General features: G+C 39.8%; 1 protein-coding gene across 1 annotated transcript in view; it reads left to right on the top strand.

Annotated features, from left to right (window-relative positions):
* Positions 1-22,865, top strand: part of PHF11 (PHD finger protein 11) — a 31,832-nt gene extending 8,967 nt beyond the window's left edge. Inside the window, exons 3-11 of the mRNA XM_065895920.1 lie at positions 7,773-7,880; positions 11,938-12,071; positions 15,252-15,286; positions 15,464-15,533; positions 16,847-16,916; positions 18,301-18,352; positions 19,084-19,215; positions 20,752-20,823; positions 22,729-22,865. Of these exons, the coding sequence (XP_065751992.1) occupies positions 7,773-7,880; positions 11,938-12,071; positions 15,252-15,286; positions 15,464-15,533; positions 16,847-16,916; positions 18,301-18,352; positions 19,084-19,215; positions 20,752-20,823; positions 22,729-22,865 (810 nt within the window). The remainder of the gene's footprint in view (positions 1-7,772; positions 7,881-11,937; positions 12,072-15,251; positions 15,287-15,463; positions 15,534-16,846; positions 16,917-18,300; positions 18,353-19,083; positions 19,216-20,751; positions 20,824-22,728) is intronic.
* Positions 22,866-26,716: the final 3,851 nt, after the last annotated feature.

Below are 26,716 nucleotides of genomic sequence, written 5' to 3'. Positions count from 1 at the left end.
AAGGGAACATTTTGCACCTCACTAAATGTGCCAGATTGCTCTCCAAAGGGATCGTACCAAGTTTGACTTCCACTATTTCGGAGTTTGCTTCTCTTCTTCCTTGTCAACACTTGATTCTATGAGATTTATTTTATTTTTTGGTATGGTAAAAGTATGTTTAATTTTGAAAGAAATTGCTGAACTGTCCTCTACTGTGGCTGTACCATTTTATATTCCCACCTGCAATGAATGAGAGTTCATGTTTGTATTTTTTTAAATTTTAATTTATTTATTTTTATACAGCAGGTTCTTATTAGTTATCTATTTTATACATGTTAGTGTATATATGATGTTCATATTTTAATTTGTAATTCCCTGATGACATATGACATGTGGTGTTGAGCATCTTTTCATATACTTATTTGCCATTTGTATATCTTCTTTGGTGTTGTCTGTCCAGATCTTTTGTCCAATTTTTAATTGGGTTGTTATTGTTTAATTGGGTTTATTGGGTTGTCTTATAATTAACTTTTAGGAGCTCTCTATATCTTGGATACAAGTCCTTTATCAGATATATTTTACCAATATTTTCTCCTAATCTGTGGCTTTTCGTTTCATTCTCTTTACAGTGCCTCCCTGGATCTGTGGTTTGGTGTCTGTCATGATACTATGAGATTTTCATGTTTTCCTCTCTGATGGGTGTGAGAAGGTCTCTCGTTGTTATTTGCATTTGCAGTTCCTAGATTACTTAGTGAGCTTGCACCTCGTTTGCTGTGCTCCTGTGTGGTTCTTTTTTCGATTCTGTGACTTGTGTTCATAGACTACACTTTATCTTTGAGATCTTAGTTTTGCTTATATGTATTTATTCACATATAAATAAATTCTAATGCTTTATTATATATGTTTGCTTTTAATTTTATTTATGGTGCTTTCTGTCATACAGAAGCTTGTGATGTAATTAACGTTCATCATTATCTTCCTTTATAATTTGTAGGATTTTTCCCCTAAGAAATTCTTTTCCAAACTAAGGTTCTGTCTTTATTCCAAGAAGTTTAAAAATTTTGCTTTTCTCATTTAGCTTCTTGATCCAACTGGAATTTATTTGGATTATAGTGTAAAGTACGGACCTACTTTTAGTTTTTTTTTTAATGCGATTAACCACCTTCCCCAGCACTATGATTGAAAAATCTATCCTTTCCTCACTGATCTGTAGTGATAATAATGATAACTGTTATTATTTGGTGTTCACTGTGTAAGGTAATGTTCTGGGAGCTTAACCTAGGAGCTCTGGGAGATTAACAGGATTGACTGTTAATCCTCACAACTACCCTAAGAGGTAGGTATTATAATTATGCCCAAACTAAAGGTGGAAAAGCTGAGGCACAGAGAAATTAAATCACTTGCCCAAGGTCACAGGGCTGTAAGTGACTGAGCTGGGACTCTCACCCAGCTATCTAGTTTCAAACCCTCATGCTAATCCATTGCTCTAACAGTATTGTCATATGTGCACAGATCTCTTTCTGGCTCTCCATTCTCTTCCATTGGTCACTTGTGTATTCCTGAGCTGGTACAACACTCTTTTTTTTTTCTTTTAAACAAAACTCGCATTTTATTTAGGTTGAAATAAACCAAACGAAATTGATTTTCTTCACCAAAAATAACAAGCAATATTTTCTGTATTATTCCTAGATAAACCACAAAACACTTATTTTTGTAGGTTTTCTAGGTTTTGCTTGTAAATCAAGATGAGGCAGTAGATACAGTCATGGAAAAAGAAGAAAAGAGACAAATCAATTGTCAGTATCCATGGCCTCTGATCCTGTCTTGACCATGAAACAGAAGTGTTCAATGTATACCTGCCAAAAAGCTTATGAAGATGTAGGCTCAGTAAAGGAATGTGAACGGCAACAACCAGATGTGGAACAAAAATGGCAGGCTCTTCCATTCAAACTTTAACTATAACTTGTTCCTTTAACTTCATTTGATAAAGACAGAATCTACACTGAAATCCTTGTTTGGCGAGCTCACACGTTTCTCTTACAATCTGATAATTTTCTTAACTGTCCCTTACAGATTTTTAACAACATACTTAAAACTCCTACTATTCAAAAGTCAGTCATGAGCTTCATTGTAATGTTTTATGAAACGTATTCCTTCCTCCGATACCTCCTCAAAATTTATTTCTTCAAATTGCTGATAACTCAATACCTGACAGTTGGATGCACAGTGATGTTATGTCTAAAATGACTTAACTAATACAATTCCGAAGTGCCATTAGCAGAGATCACACAGAGTGTAACATGGTACTCTCAGTGCTATCTTTTGGAAGAATAGTTAGGTCTCCAAAGCATGAGAGTTCAAACAGGCCATCTAAACAGGCAGATTATCAGTGACTAATGAGCTGGTACAACACCCTTAATTACTATGATTTTATGATAAACCCTGGCTTTTTTTTTTTTTTTTTTTTTTTTGCGGTACGCGGGCCTCTCACTGTTGTGGCCTCTCCCACTGCGGAGCACAGGCTCTGGATGCGCAGGCTTAGCAGCCATGGCTCACAGGCCCAGCCGCTCCGCAGCATGTGGGCTCCTCCCGGACTGGGGCACGAACCCGTGTCCCATGCATCGGCAGGCAGACTCTCAACCACTGCGCCACCAGGGACGCCCAGGTCTTCTTTGATGAATTTCAAAAATGTCCAACAATTTTTTTTTTCTATAGAGGTCTAGAACTTTGGGTTAGGTCTGTTCCTGGGTTTGTTTTTTTTGTTTGTTTTGTTAATACATTCTTTTAGATCTTTTTTTAAAAAATTTATTTTTGGCTGCGTTGGGTCTTCGTTGCTGCATGTGGACTTTCTCTAGTTGCGGCTCTAGGCGCACGGGCTTCAGTAGTTGTGGCACACGGGCTCAGCAGTTGTGGCTCTTGGGCTCCAGAGCGCAGGCTCAGTAGCTGTGGCGCATAGGCTTAGTTGCTCTGTGGCATGTGGGATCCTCCCGGACCAGGGCTCGAACCCGTGTCCCCCGCATTGGCAGGCGGACTCCCAACCACTGCGCCACCAGGGAAGTCCTTGTTAATACAGTTTTAAAGTGAACTATTATTGGTATACACAAACACTGTCAATTTTTATTTATTTTTTATCTCATCCAACAATCTTGCCAAACTCTCAAATCTAAAAGTCAGATTCATCTGGATATTTTATTTGGACGATCCTCATCTTTAAATAAAGACAACTTTTTTTCCTTTAAATTTTTGGGCCTCTTAATTTCTTTTTCTTATTTTACTGCATTTTTCTAGAACATTGTGTTATAGTGGTGATTAAAAGCATTTTAGTGAGCCTTGTCTTGTTTTTTATATTACTGGGATGCTTCTAGGTTTTATCATTAAATTTGTGCATACTTTAGCTTTTTAATACTTTTACTTTATTAAAATTAGGAAGTTTCCTCTTATTTCTAGCTTGCTACAAGTTAAAGTATTGAATATTATGAAATGCTTTTTTCTGCATCTATTGTAATGCTCTTCTGGCTTCTTTCACTCTCTTTCTCTGGCCATGCACAATGCTAGATGCTTTATTTTTTTTTAATTTATTAATTTATTTATTTTTGGCTGTGGTGGGTCTTCGTTGCTGCGTTCGGGCTTTCTGTAGTTGTGGCGAGCGGGGGCTACTCTTCGTTGCGGTGTGCAGGCTTCTCATTGCGGTGGCTTCTCTTGTTGCAGAGCACAGGCTCTAGACATGCGGGCTTCAGTAGTTGTGGCTCTCGGGCTTAGTTGCTCGCGGCATGTGGGATCTTCCCAGACCAGGGCTTGAACATGTGTCCCCTGCATTGGCAGGCGGATTCTTAACCACTGCGCCACCAGGGAAGTCCGATGCTTTATTTTTTATATACACAACTTTTTTTAATCTCAAACTTACAGAAAAGTTGCACATACAGTACAAAGTACCTTTTTTGTTGGAACTGATGAAAGAAATATTCACATATTTAGATATAGGGAAGTCATTCTGGCTTATACACGCGTTAACTTGAATTTTATGCTAACTAAAATAGCCTGTTTGTGGCCTATCAAATATACACTGTACATCTGCTTTAATTATTAGAGAAAAGGACACATTGACCAGAAGTAAAGAATGTCCATGTTAAAAATAAAGATTATATGCCCCTCCTCCTGGGATGCCAATGCTGGTACTCCTTTGATGATGACTCCCCTCCCAGGTTCCAAGGCCATACTGACTCACTGTGTACATGCTAGTCTGTTCTTTTTTTTTTTTTTTTTTAACCTTGAAGAAATGTAACCCTGACTCGTTTATTGCTCTTTGTTCTGACAAGATATAAAACTGTGCTGGAAACAATGCTTCTCCAGAGCAGTTTCTCAGAGTAATCTGGGAAGTGGGCTTCCAGGGTAGTCCTCAGTTTGGCTCAAATAAAACTCTTTTCTATTCTTATTATAGACTGTTTAGTGATTATTTTCGTTTACAGAACCATTTGAAATTAATTTGAGACATGATGCGTTATCTTTCCTGAATACTTCAGTATGTATTTTATACAAAGGACATTCACATAATCACAATGTAACCATCAAAATCAGGAGTTTAATATATTACTACGATCTAATCCTCAAACCACCCAGGTTTCAGGTTCAAGTGTCCTAATAACTTTATAACAAAAGATTCCGATTCACAGGTTACATTTGGTTTTCATGTCTCAAATTTTCTCCTTTTAATCTGTTAGTGATAAATTATGTGCTTGTTTATTTTCTGCTATTAAACCATTTGGAGATTAACACTATTTGATTGTGATGTTTTATTCTAATATACTGTTAATGTTAATTTGCTATTTTTAGTTAACGTTGTCAGTATAATTTACATTTAAAAAGCACCCATTTTGGGCTTCCCTGGTGGCGCAGTGGTTGAGAGTCCGCCAGCCGATGGATGCAGGGGACACGGGTTCGTGCCCCGTTCCGGGAAGATCCCACACGCCGCAGAGCGGCTGGGCCCGTGAGCCATGGCCGCTGAGCCTGCGCGTCCGGAGCCTGTGCTCCACAACGGGAGAGGCCACAGCAGTGAGAGGCCCGCGTACTGCAAAAAAAAAAAAAAAAAAAAAAAGCACCCATTTTAAGTGTACAGTTCAGAGAGTATTAAGTCATGTATTTACCAACGTAACCACCACCACCATCAAGATGCAGAACATTTCCATTACCCCAGAAGGTTCCCTCATGCCTCCTTGTAGCCAGTTCCTCCCCACCCCAGCTTCTATAGCTTGAGCCTGTCTTTCTCATCTCACATGAAAGGAATCCTACAGTATGTATTCTGTGTGTCTGGCTTCTTTTGCTCATTACAGTATTTGGAGATTCATCCATGTTGCTTCTTGTATGTGTATTTTGTTCCTTTTTATTTCTGCACAGTATTTCATTGTATGGCTCTGTCACAATTTGTTTATCCACTTGCCTGTTAATAGACATTAATTCCAGTTTGAAGATACTAGGATAAATCTGTGAAGATCTGAATATGTGTCTTCATGTGGACATACACTTTTTTTGTGTTATAGTCACTAGTTAATTTTTTTAGATTCCACATATAAGGGATAACATGCAGTATCTGTCTTTCTCTGTCTGACTTATTTCGCCAAGCATAATACCCTCCACATCCATCCATGTTGTTGCAAATGGCAAACTTTCATTCTTTATGGCTGAATAGTATTCCATTGTATGTATGTGTATGTGTGTGTATGTATACATATATATATACACACACACACACACACACACACTGCATCTTCTTTATCCATTCATCTGTTGATGAACACTTAGGTTGCTTCCATACCTTGGCTACTGTAAATAATGCTACTATGAACACTGAGGTGCATATATCTTTTTGAATTCGTGTTTTCATTTTCTTTGTATATATACCCAGCAGTGGAATCGCTGGATCACACAGTAGCTCTATTTTTAGTTTTTTGAGGAACTCCATACTGTTCTCCACAGTGGCTGCACCAGTTTACGTTCCCAGCATCAGTGCAGGAGGGTTCCCTTCTCTCCACACTCTCAACAGCATTTGTGGTCTTCTTTGACGATGGCCATTCTGACAGGTGTGAGGTGATATCTCTTTATGGTTTTCATTTGCATTTCTCTGATGATTAGCGATGTTGGGCATATTTTCATGTGCCTGTTGGCCATCTTATGTCTTCTTTGGAAAAATGTCCATTCAGGTCTTCTGCCCATTTTTTAATCAGGTTGTTTTTTGATGTTGAGTTGTATGAGCTGTTTGTATATTTTGGATATTAACCCCTTACCGGTCATATCGTTTGCAAATATTTTCTCCCATTCAGTAGGTTGTCTTTTTGTTTTTTCAATGGTTTGTTGATGCAGAAGCTTTTAAGTTTAATTAGGTCCCAGTTGTTTATTTTTGCTTATGTTTTCCTTGCCTTTGGAGATAAATCCAAAAAAAAAATTGCTACGATTTATGTCAGTGTTCTGCCTATGTTTTCTTCTAGGAGTTTTATGGTGTCCTGTCTTACATTTAGGTCTTCAATCCATTTTGAGTTTATTTTGGTATATGATGTGAGAAGATGTTCTATTTTCATTTTTTAACATGTAGCTCTCCAGTTTTCCCAGCACTACTTATTGAAGAGACTGTCTTTTCTCCATTGTATACTGTTGCCTTCTTTAAATGTGGACAATAATGCTTTTATTTCTTGAGTGAATACCTACAAGAGGAATGCTGGGTCAAAAAGTAAATGTATGTTTAACTTTAAAGGTAATTGCATCATTTTACACTTCTACAACAATGTGTAAGAGTTTCATTTGCTCCACACCCTCATTGACACTTCGTATTTTCAGTCTTTTTAATTCTAACCAGTCTAGTGTGTATTGGTATCTCATTGTGGCTTTGATTTGTCTGAGGGTTAATGATTTTGAGCATCTTTTCACGTGCTTATCCACCATTTGTAACTCTCCTTCTCTGAAGAGTCCAGGTTTTTTGCCCATTTTTAACTGAATTATTTGTCTTACTGAGTGGCAAGAGTTTTCCCTATATTCTCGATATAATTTGTCAGATATATGAATTGTGACTATTTTCTCCCAATTTCTGGCTTGCCTTTTTGTTTTCTTAGCAATGTCTTTCAAAGAGCAAAAAGTTTTAATTTTGGTGAATTCCAACTTAATAACTTTTTCTTTCTGCTTTTTATAAGAAATCTTTGCCTGTGCCAGTGTCAAAATTTTTTTATCTTATGTTTTTCACGCCCTTTATTATTTAAGTGTATGTGTAATGTTGATCTTTCATTCAGAGGTAGTTTGGATTCTTTTGGTTTCAAGAAACTTTTAGAAGCGCGAGCCAACCTAAATATAAAAGGGGCTTTGCAATAAGTTGCAGGGGCAATTTTTGGCTCCTGAAGACAGGCACCCAGGAGCTGGGAAGCCATCAGGAACCCAGGATTTCCTCTCTAGCCCTCATTTTTGTTTTCCTCTCTTTGTTGACTGACTTGCTCTGACCATGTGGCTCAGAGCCTGTTTTAGTCCCCTAGGATAGGGACTTTGACTGGCCCAGCTTGGGGTCAGGGCCCCGACCAGGTCCAGTTAGCCACTGGGGGTCAGGGTTATGCAGTATAAAACATGTCTGGGGATCAGGACAACTCCCAAAGAAAAGCAGGGTGACTTGAGATCTGCTCACACACACCAAAAGGTGGTCACTGTTCTACGCGCAAGCCATCTTCCACTCCTGGTGAGTACTTTTTGGTACCATTTTCTGACTTGCAGCTTTCAACATTACTTTGCGCATACTCTGGGTTTTTTCTTTTCCCAATCTGCAGCTGTATTCCTCGGCGCTTGTGGAATGTGAGGATCATGATCCGTTCAATCATGATAGAAATTTTGATGTGGAATCGGTAAAGAAAGAAGTCAAGAGAGGAAGGAAGTTGGTAAGTATAAATGATTCTATTACTCAGATGAACAGACTCTTGGTGATGCTTTCAAAAGAAAGTCTATTTGATTGATAAACCAGGGGATAGAGATGCAACGTGGAGAGCTGAAAGAAGGAGGACCTATATTGGAAACTTAGATTCAGTTGAATATTTTAATATTTTAAAATAAACTACAATATGCTTCATCGGCAAAGTAGATATGAGTTAGAATGCTCTGGCTATAAGTGGAAGGAACAAACTGGCTTAAAAAAAAAAAAGTGATGCTTATTTTCTTAACTTAGCCAGAGGAAAAATTGACTTCACGGTTGGTTGATTCAGTGGCTCAATGAAGGATCATGCCCATCATCCTTTCTGCCCTCCTGTCCACAACATCAGCTGGTCCCTTTGTGATCATAGGGTGGCCACAGGCAGCAGCTGAAGCATCAGGCTTTCTTGCTCCTATCACAAGAGAAAGTTCATCCCCAAGCATGGATTAAGAGCCCTTCTGAAAGTTTAATTAGGCCACACCCCTCTTTCTGCACCGATTGCTAGAGGCGACCATAACTAATCAGATCTACCCTCGGATCTGGGGTCAGCTCCCCCTGGGAAGGAAGAATGCTGAGTAGTTGCTCTACTGGGTCTGCTGTAGTAGACTCCCTCCGTGACAGGCCCTTCGCAGCTTAATCAGTGGTACAGCAAGCGTGAATGCTAACACCCTACCCACCACCACAATCCACAGTCAGGTTAGTGACCTGGAACAAACATTTTTTTAGTCCTTGCAGGATGTCAGCATATACATGGGCAATTTCCACATCGCCTGATGTGCTTTGAGAAACGTCAGCATGGGCCGCTCAGTGAGCAGGCAGATCAGCACAGCTGGGGCTCAGGAAGCCTTCCTAGTTGGGAATGTGGTGGGGAATGAGGATGGGGAAAGGGGAAATTCAGAGAGAGGGAACAGGGTGTGCAAAAGCGTGGAAGGTAAGAAAGATGATGTGGCACATTCATGAAACCATAAGCATAGGACTGTCCCTGGCATTCTCTTCACTGACCTCATGGAATTCCACAGGATGTACTGGAAGGCGTGAAGCCATTCCCTGTCCTTAGATAATGAATTGACACTGTTTTTCACTGTGATAGCAAATGCTGCAGAAAACATCTTTGTGCATTATCCTCGTGTGTTGGTTTGATTGGTGTTATACAGCACATTCCTAGAAGTGGAACAGCTGAGTCAAAGAGAATTCCCTTTAAAATCTTTGAAACATGCTGACAGACTATCCCCCAGAAAGACTGTACTACTTTATGCTTCTGTACATAGTGGATGAAAGAGCACTTCTCCCAGCCTGTGACGAAAATGAACATCTCAAACCTCGTTAATTTTTGCCAGTCTCAGAAAGTTTTACCTTGCATTTCCCTGATCACTGGAGAGGTTGCACGTTACCCCTCTTTAGTAATCATCCCAATCCTCCCGGCTCAGCCAGCTCCAGCAGCTCTTCAGTGATCCCTGGCCACGGTCCAGCACAGCAGTCACTCCCTTGCAAACCCCCTGGACACCCTGCTTACTCACTGAGCAGAGCCCCAGCCTGGGGAAGTGTGTCTGTCTGATGCCCGCAGGAGCTGAGTAGCGCTGGCAGTTGAGCGGTTAACCGGAGAAAAACCCACAGGTGTTTTGAGGGATCTTAGATTCATGGCCATAAACCTCAAACAGACAACCAGCACTTCATCCTCCACCCTTCACATTTACTCTTTCACATCCTATCATCCCTCTTTAAAACCTTGCTCCACCCCAACTTCTCCATGCCAAGTTGAGGACTATCCCTGATTTTTTTTTTTTTTTGGATAGACTTTCTTTTTTAGAGAAGTTTTAGGTTCACAGGAAAACTGAGGGGATGGTACAGAGAGTTCCTGTATTCCCCCTGCCCCTACATGTTCACAGTCTCCCCTTTATCAATACCCTCCACTAGAGGGGACATTTGTTACAACTGATGAACCACATTGACACATCAGAAACACCCAAAGGCCATAGTTTACATTAGGGTTCACTCCTGGTGTTGTACATTTCTTTGCCAGATTCTTACCGAGAAAATGGAAGCGACTAGACAGGAACCCCTACTGTCCAAACCACTGCCCACCAGCCTGTCCCCAGACTCTCAGACTTCTGTCCTGTCAAAGCCAACCCTGCACATGGGCTTTGGAGCCATCCTCCTTCCCTCCTTAAGGACTAGGTTCTTGCATTTTCCTCTACCCCCTCACATCAGTATCCCTTCTTTCTAATTGATTATTCTTGTCAGCATATAAACATGATCAACTGATCATGTCATCTTTAAAAAAACCCAAAACTCTCCCTTATACACAAAGAGCTGGTCATTTACAGTGTCACTTGTCTGACCTTAGTTGACCTGGCAGCAGTATCATCGCACAGTGGTCCCTGCCCTGCATCTTGAAGCAGTTGCTTCTTTTGACTTCCTGGACATATGCTGCTAGTATGTCTTTTACCTTTCTGGCTGCTGCTTCTCAGGTGCCTTGGCTGTTTTTCCTCCTCTGCTCAACCTCTACAGTTTGGAGTGCCCAAGGCTCTTTCCTGGGCTCCTTCCTCAATCTGAACATCCTTCCTGCATGACCTCATCCAGTTCCCATGGCTTCAATACCACTCTTATCTCCAGCCCCGATGACCAACCCGACATACCTACCTGGATAGGTAATAGCCTCTCATGTTAAACTGGCCGGAAAAGAATAGTTCCATCCCCTATACACTCACACACACGATCCATCCAAACCTGCTCACTTCTCCTCAGTAAACAGCACATCATTTGTCCACCATCATCCCCGTTTGTATTCTCTTCCCATTTTTCTGTGGGCTATCAGAGTCTTACCCTTTATCTACTATGCAGCAAACAGTCTTTTCCCTTTTTTTAAATGGTATCTATCACCTTAAAAGTCGAGCTTAAATTTTTTATATAGTCAAATCTGTCAGTCTTTTTCAAGGTGTCTCCTGCCTTGCTTAGAAAGCCTCAGTACTGTCCTTTTCTTCTATTTTCTAATTTTTTGCAGCTTTTTAAAAATACTTATTTTTTATATAGTTAAAGCTTTAATCCACATGGAGTTTATTTGGGAATATATTGTGAGGTAGGGATCTAACTTTCTTTCCTATACATATAGTCAGATGGCCCCCCAACACTAAATGATCATTCTTTGCGCTCTGACTTCAAATTCTGCCTTTTGCACAATCTAATTTCTCACCCACAATTAAATTTCCTTTATTTATATAGTTGCTTGTGCTGACCTTGGGATACTGTGTGAGCTGTCACCTCCTGTTTTGCTAGGTGGTTTCATTGTGCGCCCACGTCATTCAGCCAGAGCATGATATAAACCAGCTGTGGTCATGGCTCAGATTCCCCCAAACAGGTTTCTGTGGCCACGTACTCTCCTCCTAGCCATCTCTACGCCACCTTCCTAGCAGACCAATAGACTGATATATAAAAGCAAGAGATCAAATGAATTGAGCTAAGAAAAAAACTTATTCCTCAGGGGCTTTTTTGTTTTTTTGTTTTTTTTTACATTTTTGGCCTTTCTACATAGATGCCAAAGAGATTTCACTTCCTTTCTCTCACATCTCCTCAGTAGTGCCTCTGTAAGACAGGCACTGTGATCCCCAGGGAGGAATTCGGGTCTAAGAGAGGGGAAGGGACTGGCTTGAGATCACACAGCTGTTAGTGGCACTGCCAGGAGCTGACCTTGGCCACAGGCTCAGTGTCCCCAACAGAACCTCTTGCCTAGAGCTGGACAGTGTTGCCGACCCTGCTTTTTAGAAATCTCTTTTAAAAAGAGAGGAGAGGGGTTTTTTTTGGAAACAAAAAGGGTCTTCTGCTTTTAATCAGATCATTACAAAACAGTCCAGTTAGTTGAGGTTTTGCTGAAATTTCAAAATGAGCAGCTGAATGTCAGGACCCAGTGTTTGTAGCTGAGGACATTAGGGCTGCCAACTTAAAAATAATATTTGATGACATCTTTAACTTTAAATTTTAACAAAGATTCTGAAAAATCAGGTGCTTACTCAGTAAAATCTGTTCTTCTGTAGAAATGCACATTTTGTGGGAAAGCAGGAGCCACCGTGGGATGTGATTTAAAATCCTGTCTCAAGAATTACCACTTTTTCTGTGCCAAGAGTGACCACGCAGTTCTACAAGCTGATGGATCTAAAGGAACTTACAGGTATTTAATAAAACAGTTTTAAAGCCACGTTTGGGGGATTGGAATAAGGACAAGGAGACTTTTTAAAGCTAATTTTATGCAAATGACTTCCAAGTAAGAATGTGGTTTGGGAGATGCCCAGCTGGGAACCTAACTTGAAAGTACCTTCCCTAAGTGTCATAAGAAGAAAAGAAGCAGGGTTGGTTTTGTTTTGGGTTTTACTCTCCCTGCATCCTTTCTTTCCTCATAGAAAGCACTGGTTGACATGGTAGCACAAGCAACCTAACAGGTGGCCACGAGGCCGGGAACCAGTTCACACTCACTCTTTTCTGTAAACAGGAAAGGAGCCCGACTTGTTAGTTCTAGGTCCATGCTTTACCCATCTTGTCTCCAGATGAATGTATTTTCCCATCACTCTCACCACCCTCTTAACTATAAATAGCCTCTAAAAATGAAAAAGAAACTATGCAGCAAATACAGTTATCAGTCATTAAGTCCTTGAAGAAATTTACACCTTGTTTGTGTTGCCTTTGGCTTTGAAATATTGCTCCTTGTTTTTCAATAATTCTTTAATGTTAACTTTGATCCAGTAAGGCATATTTCAAGTCCAAAACAAGTATATTTGTTTTATCCAGGAAGAAACGTGATCTTCCTTCTGATGAAAGAAGTCAGTTCAGTTAAGTCATTATACAGTTTAGTCAGAAGAAATCAGTAAACCCAGTTTTTAATTGATTCAGGTCATGTTCAGCGAACTCTTTTTTGTACGTAGATGCAGTCTAGAATATGTCACATAAAGGTGAAGGAAATAACAGTCAAAAGGTTAGGTTTGACCTTTTTAAAGTTATGAGATGGAATAAAACAGAGAACGATGGTCTAATGTTGACAAGCCAGGCAGACACTTCTCACTTCTTTGGTGCATATGAATGGATTCTGATTGAACTGGACATTTTAAATTTCAGTGAAACATATACATTTTTTTCAGGCATAGTATCTGAATAATAGGATTAGTGTTATGAGAGAATTATTTTTATTTTTTATTTTTTTAATTGAAGTAGTTGATTTACAGTGTTGTGTTAGTTTCAGGTGTACAGCAAAGTGATTCAGTTATACCCATATATATATATATTCTTTTCCCTTTATAGGTTATTACAAAATATTGGGTATAGTTCCCTGTGCTATACAGTAGGTCCTTGTTGGTTACCTATTTTACTGATATATATAGTAGTATGTACATGTTAATCCCAAACTCCGAATTTATCCCTCACAGAGGATTATTTTTAATATGATTTTTGTAAGATCTGTTACATTCCTAAATGATACTTTAAAATTCCATATGGAGGGTAGATTTTTTTCCCCCCTGTGGGCATATATCCCCAATTTTATCAGTGTGTTCCAGAACTATTTTATTACTTTATCTTTTAACCACTTACTTTATGCCAGGAATACTTCAAAGTACTTTACAAATGTTATTTCGTTTAATACTCTAATAGCCCAGTAAGGTAGGTACTATTATCCCCATTTTAAAGATGAGGAAACTGAGGCCCTGACAGTAATTTGTACCCAGGCCACACATTTGGTAAGAGGCAGAGCTGGGCTTCAGGGCTCCAGAGTCTTTGCTCTTTGACACCATATCCTCTTTAAGCTTAGCAGCCATATATCCTAAAATGTGGGCAAGCCTAACATTCAAAGAAGTTTGTTAAATAATTTAAAATCTGATTTTACACAGGTATTTTCTTGCTTGAGACTAGACAGGAAATGTGTAAATATGTTAATTTTATATTCTTTTTATATTTGATTTGCTGAGAAACTCATGAATTGAAATATTCTGTATCACTTTTATTATTTACCTTCCCAAAGAGCTTATTTTATTATGACTTCTCCAAAGACCTAAAACACCCACTAGAAAGACTATTATTAGCAGAGCTACAAGGTCAAACAAAAAGGAGTCAAGTTCCTGCTATACCTTAAAGTCTGAAAAAATACTGATCATATATTAGTAGAACCAATGAATAGAGACTCATAAAATAATCTTCTTTATCATAGTTTTATCAAGTGTCAGGTGAACTTTTATTCATTTTTAAATTGAATTTAAACATTCGGAGTGGCTGTCATGCACGAGACCCCTTGTTAGGTATAGTGAGAATATAAAGAGAAACAAGACGTGAACTAAAGTATCACCTCACAGGAGGACCAGAACGTCAAACCTAGTAGGAGCACATGGCCTGATGGGAGCAGGAGGGGATTTACATGAAACTGGCTTGGACTTCAGTTGATAATTGTTGAAAACGGGTGATGGGTTGGGAGCATGGGAGTTCATCACATCTCCACTTTTTAAAAAATTAAAAAAAAATTTTTTTTTAATCTTTTAAATTTTTTTTTTAAAAAAAATAAGTACCTGGCAAACAAAAGTGCTGAGAAACCAGAATCTGAAGGGCGAGGAGATTAATATCGATTGGGGGTGGGCAGGTGGGGTGCTGTGAGGACTGCATGGAAGAGGCGGGAACTGATGTACGACAGGAAGAGTTCATACATTCCCCTAGGTGAGGGGGACCCTGCATCATGAGGGTCAGCACCATAAGGAAGGGAACTGGGGGCTGCGGAGGAAGAAAGGCTGGAGAGAAAACAGGGCCTGAGCAGCTCCTTCAGGTTTACTCACTGCACTTCTTTGCTCTAGCTGCTCTGCTTCTTCCTTCTCTTCTAGGGCACTGATTAGTTCTAAGCTCATGCAGTTCAAATCTAAGATCTGGGGGAGATGCCTGTTGAGTTAGAAAACTACTTTCCCGTCAGATAACGCATGCAATTTTGTGCTTATTGTTGAAAGTCAGCAGAACTTTGTGTAGTCAGATGAAAACTTGTGTCTTAGCTGTCGGATCTCTTATTTTCTTTATACAGTAAAATCTCACTGACCACTGTATATGAACAAGTATTGTTCAAAATATGTAGTCAGCACTCACCCCTGCAGAGAGCACGCTGACCTGTCCAAGGTTCAAGGGCACAGGGGATGCTGGCACAGGGTCCATCTACACTTGATGTCTGTAACTACACAGGCTTGAACAGCAATTTTCTTTTTAACAAATAAATATTTAAGGTTAAGCCCGCATGAAAAACAGATTAGTTCCCTTTTAAATTACAGTGCAATAGGCATAATATTTGAAAAGTGTAAATACAGTTATTTGACTCTTTGAAATTTCATGTTTTCAGAGTATTGTGCCAACAACATGCTGACCTTCAAAATGGTAAGTCTATAAAATTTAGTGTTGTGGGTTTAAAGAAAGGTAAACCTTCGGTAAGACATGGAATAATCTGATTTACTGGCCTAAGTTAAAATACAAATTTTTGAGTCAAAATGTTACATACTTTTAAAATTGTCAGTGCAGTATAATGAACTAAACTTTTTCTTCTCCGTGAACTAGACCTACTCTCAGTGAAGCCTTTGTCTGGTGTCCTCCATTCTCACTACAGTCAGCGGACCGAGCCAAAACATGGTAAGAAGCTTTGACTTTTGTGACTACTTGTCTTCTGAGAAGACTATCAGAATTTTCAGTAGATAAAATTGATAAAGTGCTGTATGTTCCCTGAATGCAATTCTCCTAAGAATGCACGATTAGCCTTTCCGTTCTGAGGAAAATTGGGTCCTGGCTACCTGGGGTTACCTGACCTTTGTGTACTGCCGGAAGAGCAGTCTTGCCAACACAAGATGTGGAATGCTCTCTGTGGACAGGAGTCGGCCCTCTTTGAGAAAGGCTTATTAGTTCCCTGTCATGCCAGCTGCATTTTGTGGTGGTAAGCAACGCTCTCTAAACAATAGCATTACCCTTCAGCCATTCCCCTTGCAACTTATCAGAAATACTGTCAAAAACATTGCTGTCAGTGTTCACTGACAGGGAAAGATGACAATAATGTATTCGTTTTAAAAAGCAGATTATAACACTGTAACAAATCCTCTCCCCAGAGGAAACCATCGTTGTTTCTTTCGAATTCTTCCAAAAATGTTCTGTGTATAGAAACATACCTACTACTATATTTTGCTTTTTCACTTAGTGTATCTTAGAAATTCTTCTCTATCAGTGGGTATAAGTAGATCTCGCCTCATTTTTAAAAGGCTTCATAGTATTCCACTATGTGTATTATTCAGTTGTATAGCTGAACCACAGTTGAACTACTCTCTGCGTGACTGACATGTAAGTTATTTCCAGCTTTTTTCTATCACATTTAATACTGTAGCTAACATTTTCCTCCACTCATCTTTGTGCCTTTATGTAACAATACTATTAGAAAGACTTCCTGTAAGTAGATTGCTGGGTCAAAGAGTATAAACAATGAAACTTTGGGTAACTGTTGGCTAATTATCTTCTAGAGGCCGCACCAGCAGTACACACTGACCCAAATCCTTGCAGACATTATATATTATACATCTTAATCTGATCAATGAAAAATTCTGTTTTACTTTGCGTATCTTTACTTATGGGTGAAGCTGAGTATATTCCCCTATCTTTTGATCAATTATATTGTTTCCCTGTGATCCAATTTATTTTTCTGTTTAATGAACCCTCTCTCCAGAGTTACCCATTTGCCCATTTTTCTACCCAATTGCCTTTTTTGTATTGATTTATAAGGTCTTTTTAAATTTTAAAAATGGGCCTTTTGTCATTTTTTTTTTGCAAACATTTAATCTAAGTTTGACATATCTTTTGACTTTGTTATAACCTTTGGCATATAAGAGTTGTACATTTTCTGTAGTCCAGCATCAGTCTTTTCCTTTATGGATTCCAGTATCTACATAATTTATACTTTTCTGCTTGCTTTTCAGGAGTGAAAAGTAAAAGGGGGAGGAAAAAACATCTCTCAACAGGCAATCTTATACAGGTAATTTGAATTAATTTCATTATAGCTTTAAGTTTCTCCATACAACGTCTTTTTTTAACCTTCTGAATTTCAGGTGACACAATGATAGATGATGATGAATATTAAAGAGAAGTTGGATGTGTCTTGGGTATCCAAGCACATAACCTCCAGGAGGTGACTGTCCCCTGGCTCCTGTAACACATCCCTGGGTACCAAATCAGTGAGAGGATCTGAGCCCACAGGGTGTTTATGGTCTTAAAACAGGCATAGGTGCAGTGGAACATCCTTACCTAGCCAAGAATTTCCCAGCTGCAGGATCCACATTTGACCTAATTGGTGATTCATAATTTTCTGGATTCCTATTCTGTGTAAAGCATATGAAAATGTTTTGGGGATTTGCAACAGCTCGTGTAAGCTTTAATTAATATGAGCCAGCAACCTCTCACCCTATTTATACAAGAGGTGCTTGTTACACCTGTTCATGTTTTGTCAGACAAAAACAAAACTACATTTGATGTTTACATCTACATATGAACATGGAACATGATTTTCACCATAAGCATATCACTGAATTTGGTTTTCATTTTATGCAATACAGTAAGTCCCCTACACACGAACCTTCAAGTTGCGAACTTTCAAAGATGCAAACGTGCATTCACACGTCTAATCACATTCATGTGTCTGGAGTACATTGTCACACGCGTGCATCCTCTACAAGTGGTTGTGCTTTTGTGTACTCTACAGTACTATATACAGCAGTACAGTAACTTTATTTCAAGCACAGGACCCGAACGTAGAACAGTACACGAAGACTGCAGCAGCTGTTAAGAATGCAACCGAGTGCTCCCATGTCATCTATGACAGGAAAAGAAAAGCTACTACCCAGACATCAAGGGATCGTTTTGTCAAGGTGGTAAAGAGAACTGAATCCAGCAAGGAACCAGAACCTGTGCCATCACCGTCAGGCGTGAGTGAAATTGCAGCTTGCCCTCCATCCCCTATTGCTGACGATCCTTCAGCTCTACCATCTCCCACCTCCTCTCCCTCCTCCAGTCAGTAACTCTTCTTGCCTGTTCACTCGATGTCAGCCCGTGTGCCGGCTGTTGTACTGTACTACTGTACCTTTCAAGGTACTGTGCTGTAGGATTAACAATGTTTTGTTTTGTGTTTGTTTTTTATGTATTATTTGTGTGAAGAGTATTATAAACCTATTACAGTACAGTACTTACTATATAGCCGATTGTGTCAGTTGGGTACCTAGGCTAACTTTGTTAGACTTACGAACAAATTGGACTTATAAATGTGCTCTCAGAATGGAACTCATTCATATGTAGAGGACTTACTGTATTAAATGTCAACAGTAAAAAATTAGTGTAAAGTAATCTTGATCTTTCTCTCCTTTTAGCCACCGGAAAGAATGGCATTGGATAGGAAGGAAAAGGATGGCAGATACACAGGTTTGCTATAAGTTTTGTCTGTTAACGAATATGACTTACAGTACTTAGTACCATTTCAGAGTTGGTATCCCACTTTATTATTTAGAATTTCAGAGTTGGTATCCCACTTTATTATTCTAGACTTGTAGTAATGAATTATAAGAAATCTTTTATCATAATTATTCACTCCATCATAACCCCAACAGATCAAAATAACTTATAACAGGTTGGGATGGTCCAACTGCTCTTCAGTATTAAGAAAGGATACAGCTCTTGATATAGAAGCCAGAGATGCCCGAGTTCAAAATCCAATGACATGGCACCCCTCACACTGTGACCCCCCCCCCGGCCCCCCCGCCCCCGACCCCAAGAAGCTGAAGCCAGTAATTGTAACTTTCTGTTAAGGAAACAGACGTTCCATAATAACAGTCAACTGTGACAGAAAAAAATGAGGGAGGCTGTTATCTCAAAGATTTGAAGCTAAATTTTAGAAAATTCTCTTTATTCATATAATTATTCTAAGCAGAGAAATTTTTATTTTCACTTTTTATAACATTTCATTCATTGTTTCAGCTTGAAAAAAATGAAGTATGATGAAATTACAATTAATAGAAAAGATAAAGGTGCTGTACATATTACCTAATAATGCTCATCCACCATTAGGCAAAGTCTGAAGAAGTGACCATAAAGTGATGTATGATAGCTGTCCTGAGACAGACGAGTTCCTTCTGAAATGTTTTTTTTATTCTTAGATGCAATTGTGAAAGTTCCTTTTCTTAAGAAATGTAAAGAAGCGGGTCTTCTTAATGCTTTATTTGAAGAAATAGTAGACAAACTTCATTTGATTCAAGAAAGACTCAGGGATGAGAACACTTCAGAATCAGGTATTGAAATAACAAAATTTCTACATATAGAGACTTCTCACAGACCTACATGTTAAACAAAACCAACACCCCCCCCGCCCTCAAAAAAGTAAACATTTTCTTTCTGCGCTCTTTTTTCTTTTCCTTCTTTATCTCATTCTTGAGAGCCTGTTTGGAGGTTCTAGCAGGGGAGTGCAGCTACTTGTATACCCTTGACCGAAGAACGGTCCTCTTCTATCAGAGAAGGTCATCCTCTTCAACAGAGCGCGCAGCTTTGGGAGGGACGCACGTGGAGCGGTGAGGGAGGAAGGGGACACCCGCCTAGCCAGCCAGATCAGCCGCATCAACCCTGGCGATCAGTGGGGTGACAGATGTCGCAGCCAGATTGCCTTCACATCCTTTATCTCATTCTTTAATACAATTTATTGTTCCAGATCTCTTGTCTTTTTATAAATCAACAGGAGGTAGGTAATTCACAAAATCATTACTTTAGTAAAAAATACCGATTCCCTGAAAGTTTTAATGTCTTTTCCAGAGGTTCATAACTGAGAGTGACCATCAAGGGAACGGGCAAGTTCAGCACCAGGTTCAGTCACACACCTGCGCTCCCCCCGCTCCCTGCGGCTGAGCACGCTTGCTGCTAAGATCTGAGAATGGCATTCATTATGCTAGTTTTGATTTGACTCTAATTCTGTTCCTTAAACAAGCAAGTGCCTTTTTTTATACTGTAAAGTATATTAGAAAGAAGTAATTTTAATGTTTTGGTTGATGTTTGGTTTAGTTAAATGTGGCCTTTCAGAAAGAGCTCTTCGGGACGCTGAAGTTCCATTTGTACATGCAGGTATACAGCCACTTAGCCTTCTCATAACCTGTGTTAGGAGCTTAAAAACTTTATTATAAATACAGTCAACACATAACATGAGTTTGTACTGTACGGGTCCACTTATACCTGAATTTTTTTCAATAAATACTACGCAATAAAATACTATACAATCCGTGGATACAGAACCACAGATACAGAGGAACCACATATTTGGGAGCTGACTGAAGTTAGTTATGCTTGGATTTGTGACTGCACGGGGGTCAGCATCCCTAACCCCACGTTGTTCAAGGGTCGACTGTATAGCTGTCTTAGAAGGAAAAACCTCAACAGTCTGTATTTTGGGTAACAATGTAAAATATATGATTATTTGAAAGGGATTTTTTTCTACAGGACAAAACCAAAAAGTGTAGTTAAGAGCAAACAGACATTTGACGTTCTTTTGTTCGTTTACTCTTGTCTCTAGACCAAGCACATCTCGAACTTGAGCATGCCCCTCAGAACCACCAGGGGGGTTTGTTAAAACAGATGGCTGGGCCCCCATCCCTGGAGGTCCTGATCCAGTAAAGGTGCTAAGAATCTGCATTTCTAACGAGCTCCCTGGTGAGGCTGCTGCCACTGCAGTCCACAGGGGATGCCTGCTCTGTGTGCTTTTCCTTTTTGAGGGTTATTCTGTGAGGTGTTTCTGCCTATGTAAGTTATTTAAATTAAAACTGAAAATGTTTTTCTTCCTCCAGACTATGAAGAAATTGGGACTTCACTTTTTGACTGCAGATTGTTTGAAGACGCATTTGTAAATATTCAAGCAGGTATGAGATATAACTGAGCAGCCAAGTTTATAAACATTTATCATATATATTAAAATAACACTATTCAGGTGATAAAAATCCTATTTTAGAAGAATGTTCACCCTTGCATTAAATGAAAAAGCCCATTACAAAACAATATGAGCCCTCACACACAGAAGAAAAAGTATATATACACAGGGTCACACATGCACACAGAAAAACTGGACATAAATGGAAACAGTAGTTATCTGTACGTGACTGGATTATAGTAATTTCTTTTGTCTTAGTGCTCATTGTATTTTCCACATTTTATACATACACACAGTGCTTTTGTAATCAGAAAAAGAACTCATCTAAAAAAGTGGAAACAAAAATTTAATTGCAAAGTGGAAGTATTTGGGCACCATGTTTGGAAATCAGGAACTGGTGAGGCTGTGGTAAACCATGCTGCAGTGTCTCCCTCTCACTTGGTATGATGTGTATAAATTTCAGTTCTTTCAACATTAATCTTCAAATCTAATGGGAGAGGAAGGGTTGTGATTGATTCTAAAGTTCATCATCAAAAAAAAAGAATAGCCAAGAAACTTTTGAAAAAGAAAACCTAGTGGAAACAGAGAGTTAACCTTTCCATAAAACATCAAACAGTGGTCCGACTTTCACCACTATTTCAGATGCCTTCAAAACAGGCTAAGTTTCCACATTGATGAGTCTGACCTGACTTCTCCATCAAGGCTGCCACACACAGCTGGGCAGGCTGTGCACTGCACATCCCGGTGGGAGTGGAGGGCACAGGTTGACACAGAGTTTAAGGCAGATGGCTCCCCCTGAAGTTGTACACAAACAGTGCCCTAAACTCTGTTCTTTTCCAGAGATGTATTTGTCTTTCCAGCAAGTATATTAGGAAAATAGATTTTCCCTGTGGATAAAATATTAGTTCATATTCCTGTCTCAGTATACACAAGCCTTTCTCATTTTTGTTTTCATATTACACATTTCTATTTGAATTTTGTATTACATTTATAATCAGCAGAAAAAGTCAACAATAGTGTGTTTTTTTTACCAGTCTCTTGAGAATGTCTGCATACGACTTATGGGAATATCCTTTTTTTTTAAGAGGCCTTTACATTTTTTTTCTAAAAAGCTTTATTTTGTAGGTGACTTTCATGTATGTTTATTTTTCTTTCATATAAAAGTAACATGTTTGGAACATGTCACTACCTAGGTTAAGTTAGTTGGGAGTACATACAGTATAGTGTAGTATTTGGGGGGTGTGAGCTCCCGGAGGTGACACTATTTGGAATCGCATGAGAACCAACTTAAAAGACTTAACTTCTCACACCCCAACTGATAAAGACTCTTTTGCTCAATTCATCTTTTTCAGTGTTCCAGAAAGTTAACTGCAGGTATACAGATATTCTTGAGGTTTTTAAAAAATTGCCACTAATACTATAATTTATAAAGCCTAACTAAAGTAGCTTCTAAGTTTCCACAATAAAAGCATTCCTATTTCTAAATAAAACCGAAAGCTTTTATGTAACATTAAAAATTGGATGCATTTCTCTGAAAGATTTGCCCTTAACTCTTTATAGTCTAATGGCATCCTCTCAACATGGATATTGTGTAGCATGAAGGTTATTTAGTTACTGCTTTCAAATCCTCAAAAGTATACAGAAGTGCCTTTTCTGCTATAAATGTATACAAAATTTTAAAGATTTACAGACCAGCTTTATGTGTGATAAATACTAGAATTGTATCCTGAACTAGAAGAGGAAGCAAAAGCATAAAAGCATCAATTCCTGCTCACAAGACCCTACATCCTTTTCATTTGGGGCACAGCATTGTGTACTATGCACTTTCAGAAGAGGCTAGAAATAGTGCATTGTGTATAAAGCTACTGAATAACCTGAAATCATTTTCTTATTATAGCAATAGAGAATAAAATTCATCTATCTGAACAAAGGCAGCAGCAGCTGAAGGACGAGATTGAGCTACTTCAGGGCTTAAAACAAACCTTGTGCTCTGAGCTTCAGTCAAGTTCTACTTCAGATTCTTCGTCTTCTTAAGAATGACCATTTCGTAAGCCAGGAATCAAGCACAGTTGCAAACAGGCTGAAAGCTGGAGACGGGCCTGTGAAAGCCACACATCTTTAGCACTAGGGCCCTCGTGTCTCTCTGGCCCTCAAACTCTGATCCTCACCAGCCCTTAACTGTTCTTGCTGATTTGGCATCTTATTCCTTTTTATTGCCTCCTCTTCCTCCTCATCATCTCACTTCTACCCCTCCCCCCCCAGTAAAATATTTCTGATTCTATTTGAGTAAATTGGGCCATGCCTCCCATCGCTCTAAAAATCCTTTGGTGGATTTTTAGATTCTTAGGTCCCCCCTCCCCCACCCCCACTACAGTGAGCTAAGTGGATTCCAGGTTCTCCTGCCGCCAGGGCCTTTGCACATCCTGCTGTGAAGCCTTCACTGCTCCTCCTGCTGATGTCCTCATACCTATTCCATCTGAGAGTACTTTCTCTTCATATCCCTTTCTCGGTGTAAGCCACTCTATCATACATCAAACCACTGGAGTATAAGCAGTCTGAGGGCAGAAACTTGCTATTCCTGTGTTTTCCTCCCTAACACATTCCCAGCAGCTAGCGTGCTCAATAAATGTTGAAAAAAATCTATAAACTGTTTTTATCTTTTGAGACTAGTTCCAGCCCTTTAATGCTTCTTTGATATAATAAATTTGAATGTTATACCTGTACCCAACATACCTGTGTGTTTTTAAATTTCTCTTCAGCCACAGCACATGGGCATAACATCATCTTCAAAACAAACATTTAAAACTGGATGGTCTCTTGGAAGGTTTTTCTCAACCTAACAATATACAATTAAGATTTGTATGCCCTACTACCATGTCTGCCCTCTGAAAACTTCACATTTCTACTTTTCTACCACACTACTGTGATCCACAGTAGTGCTCCATATTTCAACATGAGTTTGACCTGAGTCTCCAGCATGGTATCTGGCACATAATATGCTCAATATCTGCTGAAGAATATGATACAAACGAAAGAACATGTCCATTCCTGTTGTAATGGCAACCCCAGCCCAAGTCATTAATAACTGAGGGGCAAAATCTCAGCGGTTTTCAAATTTGTCTACACATCAGGATCACCTGAGGCACTTAAAAAACTACAGAAGCCAAAAAAAGATTTTAGAAGATGGCAGAGGAGACAGACTCTGAGCTCACCTCATCTGACAGGCACACCAAAATTACAACTATTTATAGAACTATGGATCAAAAAGACCGAAGCAAACAAAAGATCTTCTACAACTAAAGATACCAAGAAAACCACAACCAGACAAGGGGTGGGGTGGGGTGCAGAAACACAATACAGTCGAGACCCACACCACTGGGTGGGCGACCCACAAATGGGAGAATAATCACAACTGCAGAGGTTCTTCCCAGCAAACAATGGGTCTGAGCCCCACATCTGGATCCCCAAACCCAAGGGTCTTGTGCCAGGAAGACAAGCCCCATTAACATTTGGCTTTGAAGGCCAGTGGAGCTTACCTTTGGGAGTCCCAGAGGGCAGGGGGAAATAGAGACTCCATTCTTAAAAGGTGCACCCAAAAACTCATGCTCCAGGACCCAGGGCAGAAGAAGTAATTTGAAAGGAGCCTGGGACAGACCTACCTACTGATCGTGGCGAGTCTCCCAGAGAAGGAGGTGGCAACTGGAGCTCACCCTGGGGACAAAGACACTGGCAGCGGCCATTCATACACGCCCCCTTAAGACCCCCTGAGCCCACAGCCGTCCCAGGACACAGCCCTGCCCACCAGAGGGCCCAGGACCCAACTCCACATACCAGTGCACAGACAACAGACCCAGACACCCTGGGACCCAGCTCTGTGCACCAGTGGGCAGGCATCAGCCCTAGAAGGGCCCCAGCCCCACCCACCAGCAGGCCAGCACCAGTCCTGGGACCACTTGAGCCCAAGCCCCGTCCACCAGGAAGTAAACTCAAGTTTCAAGACACCCCAGGCCCTGCAGCCAGCTGTGTCAGGAAATGACCCCACCTGCCAGCTGTCTGACACCAGCTCTGGAACCCCTGGGCCCTGCAGTGAGACCCCAGGACCTGGCTTCACCCACCAGTGGGTGGGAACCAGCCCCAGATCTCATGGACCTGACTCCTGGCTCCAGTGAGCCAGCACGAGCCCCAGGGCCAGCCTCCCAGGGTTCCATAGCTGGCCACCTCATGATCCAGTCTGCCAACCAGTGACTGGCTCCTCCATACAAGGCAGGGCCTGGCAACCAATCAGACCAGAGGCCAGCCACACCCACCAGGCTGCCCACAGTAATCAGCCCACCACAGCAGAATGACCCACACAGCCCACATGGAGGGTGCCCCTATAGCATATAGCTCTGGTGACGAGAGGGGAGTGCATTGCTGGGACACATAAGACATCCCCTACAAAGGGCCACTTTTCCAAAGTCAGGAATCATAACCAACCTACCTGATACCAAGAAATAAATACAGTAAGTTAGGCAAAATGAGGGGACAGAGGAATATGTTCCAAACGAAAGAACAAGATAAAACCCCAGAAGAAGAAATAAGTGGAGACACAGTTCAAGGTAAAGATCATAAAGTTGATCAAAGAATTCAGAATAAAAATGAACAAACAGAACAAGAAGTTAGAAGTTTTTAAAGAAGAGTTAGAAAACATAACAACCAAACAGATGAAGAATACAATAACCGAAATGAAAAATACACGAGAAGGAATCAACAGTAGACTAAATGACACAGATGAACAGATCAGTGAGCTGGAAGACAGAGTAGTGGAAAATCACTGATGCTGAACAGAAAAAAGAACAGAAAGAAATAAGGACAGTTTAAGAGACTGAGACAACAACAAGCATACTAACATTCACATTACAGGGATCCCAGAAAGAGAAGAGAGATTGAGAAAGGGCCTGAGAACATATTTGAAGACACAGTAACTAAAGACTTCCCTAACCTGGATAAGGAAACAGTCACCCAAATCCAGGAAGCACAGAGTCCCAAACGGGATCAACCCAAAGAGGACCACACCCAGACATATTATAATTAAAATGGCAAAAATTAAAGATAAAGAGAGAATGTTAAAAGCAACAAGGGAAAAGCAACAAGTTATCAATACTTATAAGGAAACTCCATTAAGGATATCAGCTGACTTTCAGCAGAAACTCTACAGACCAGAAGGGAGTGGCACAATATATTTAAAGTGATGACAGGGAAAAACCTACAACCAAGAATACTTTACTTGACAAGGCCTTATTCAGATCTGATGGAGATCAAAAGTTTTACAGACAAGCAAAAGTGAAAAAAGTTCAGTGCCACCAAACCAGCTTTACAAGAAATGTTAAAGGAAATTTTTTAGTGAAAAAGAAAAGGCCACAACTAGAAACATGGAAATTATGAAAAGAAAAAGCTCATTGGTAAAGGCAAACATACAGTAAAGATAGGAAATCAGCCATGAACAAAGCTAGCAGGAAGGTTGAAAGACAAAGTAGTAAAATTGTCTATATCCACAATAAGCAGTTAAGGGATACAAAAAATAAATAGATTTAAAATATGATGCCAAAAACAGTAATCATGAGGGGAAGAGAGTACAAATGTAGGGCTGTTAAAATGCATTTGAAATTAAGAGATCAGCAACTTAAAATAATCACATATATATATACAGATTGCTATACAAAAACCTCATGGTAACTGCAAACCAAAGATGTATAATAGATACACAGACAAAAAAAGAGAAAGGAATCCAAACATAGCACTAAAGATAGTCATCAAATCACAAGGAAAAAGAACAAAGAAGAACAAAAAAGAACTATAAAAACAACCCCAAAACAATGAACAAATGGCAGTAACTACATATATAT

Source organism: Phocoena phocoena, chromosome 18, assembly GCF_963924675.1.
Source record: "Phocoena phocoena chromosome 18, mPhoPho1.1, whole genome shotgun sequence".
NCBI classification, from domain to species: Eukaryota; Metazoa; Chordata; class Mammalia; order Artiodactyla; family Phocoenidae; genus Phocoena; species Phocoena phocoena.
The sequence above is the reverse complement of the archived record's forward strand: the minus strand, read 5'-3'. Positions and strand labels throughout refer to the sequence as shown.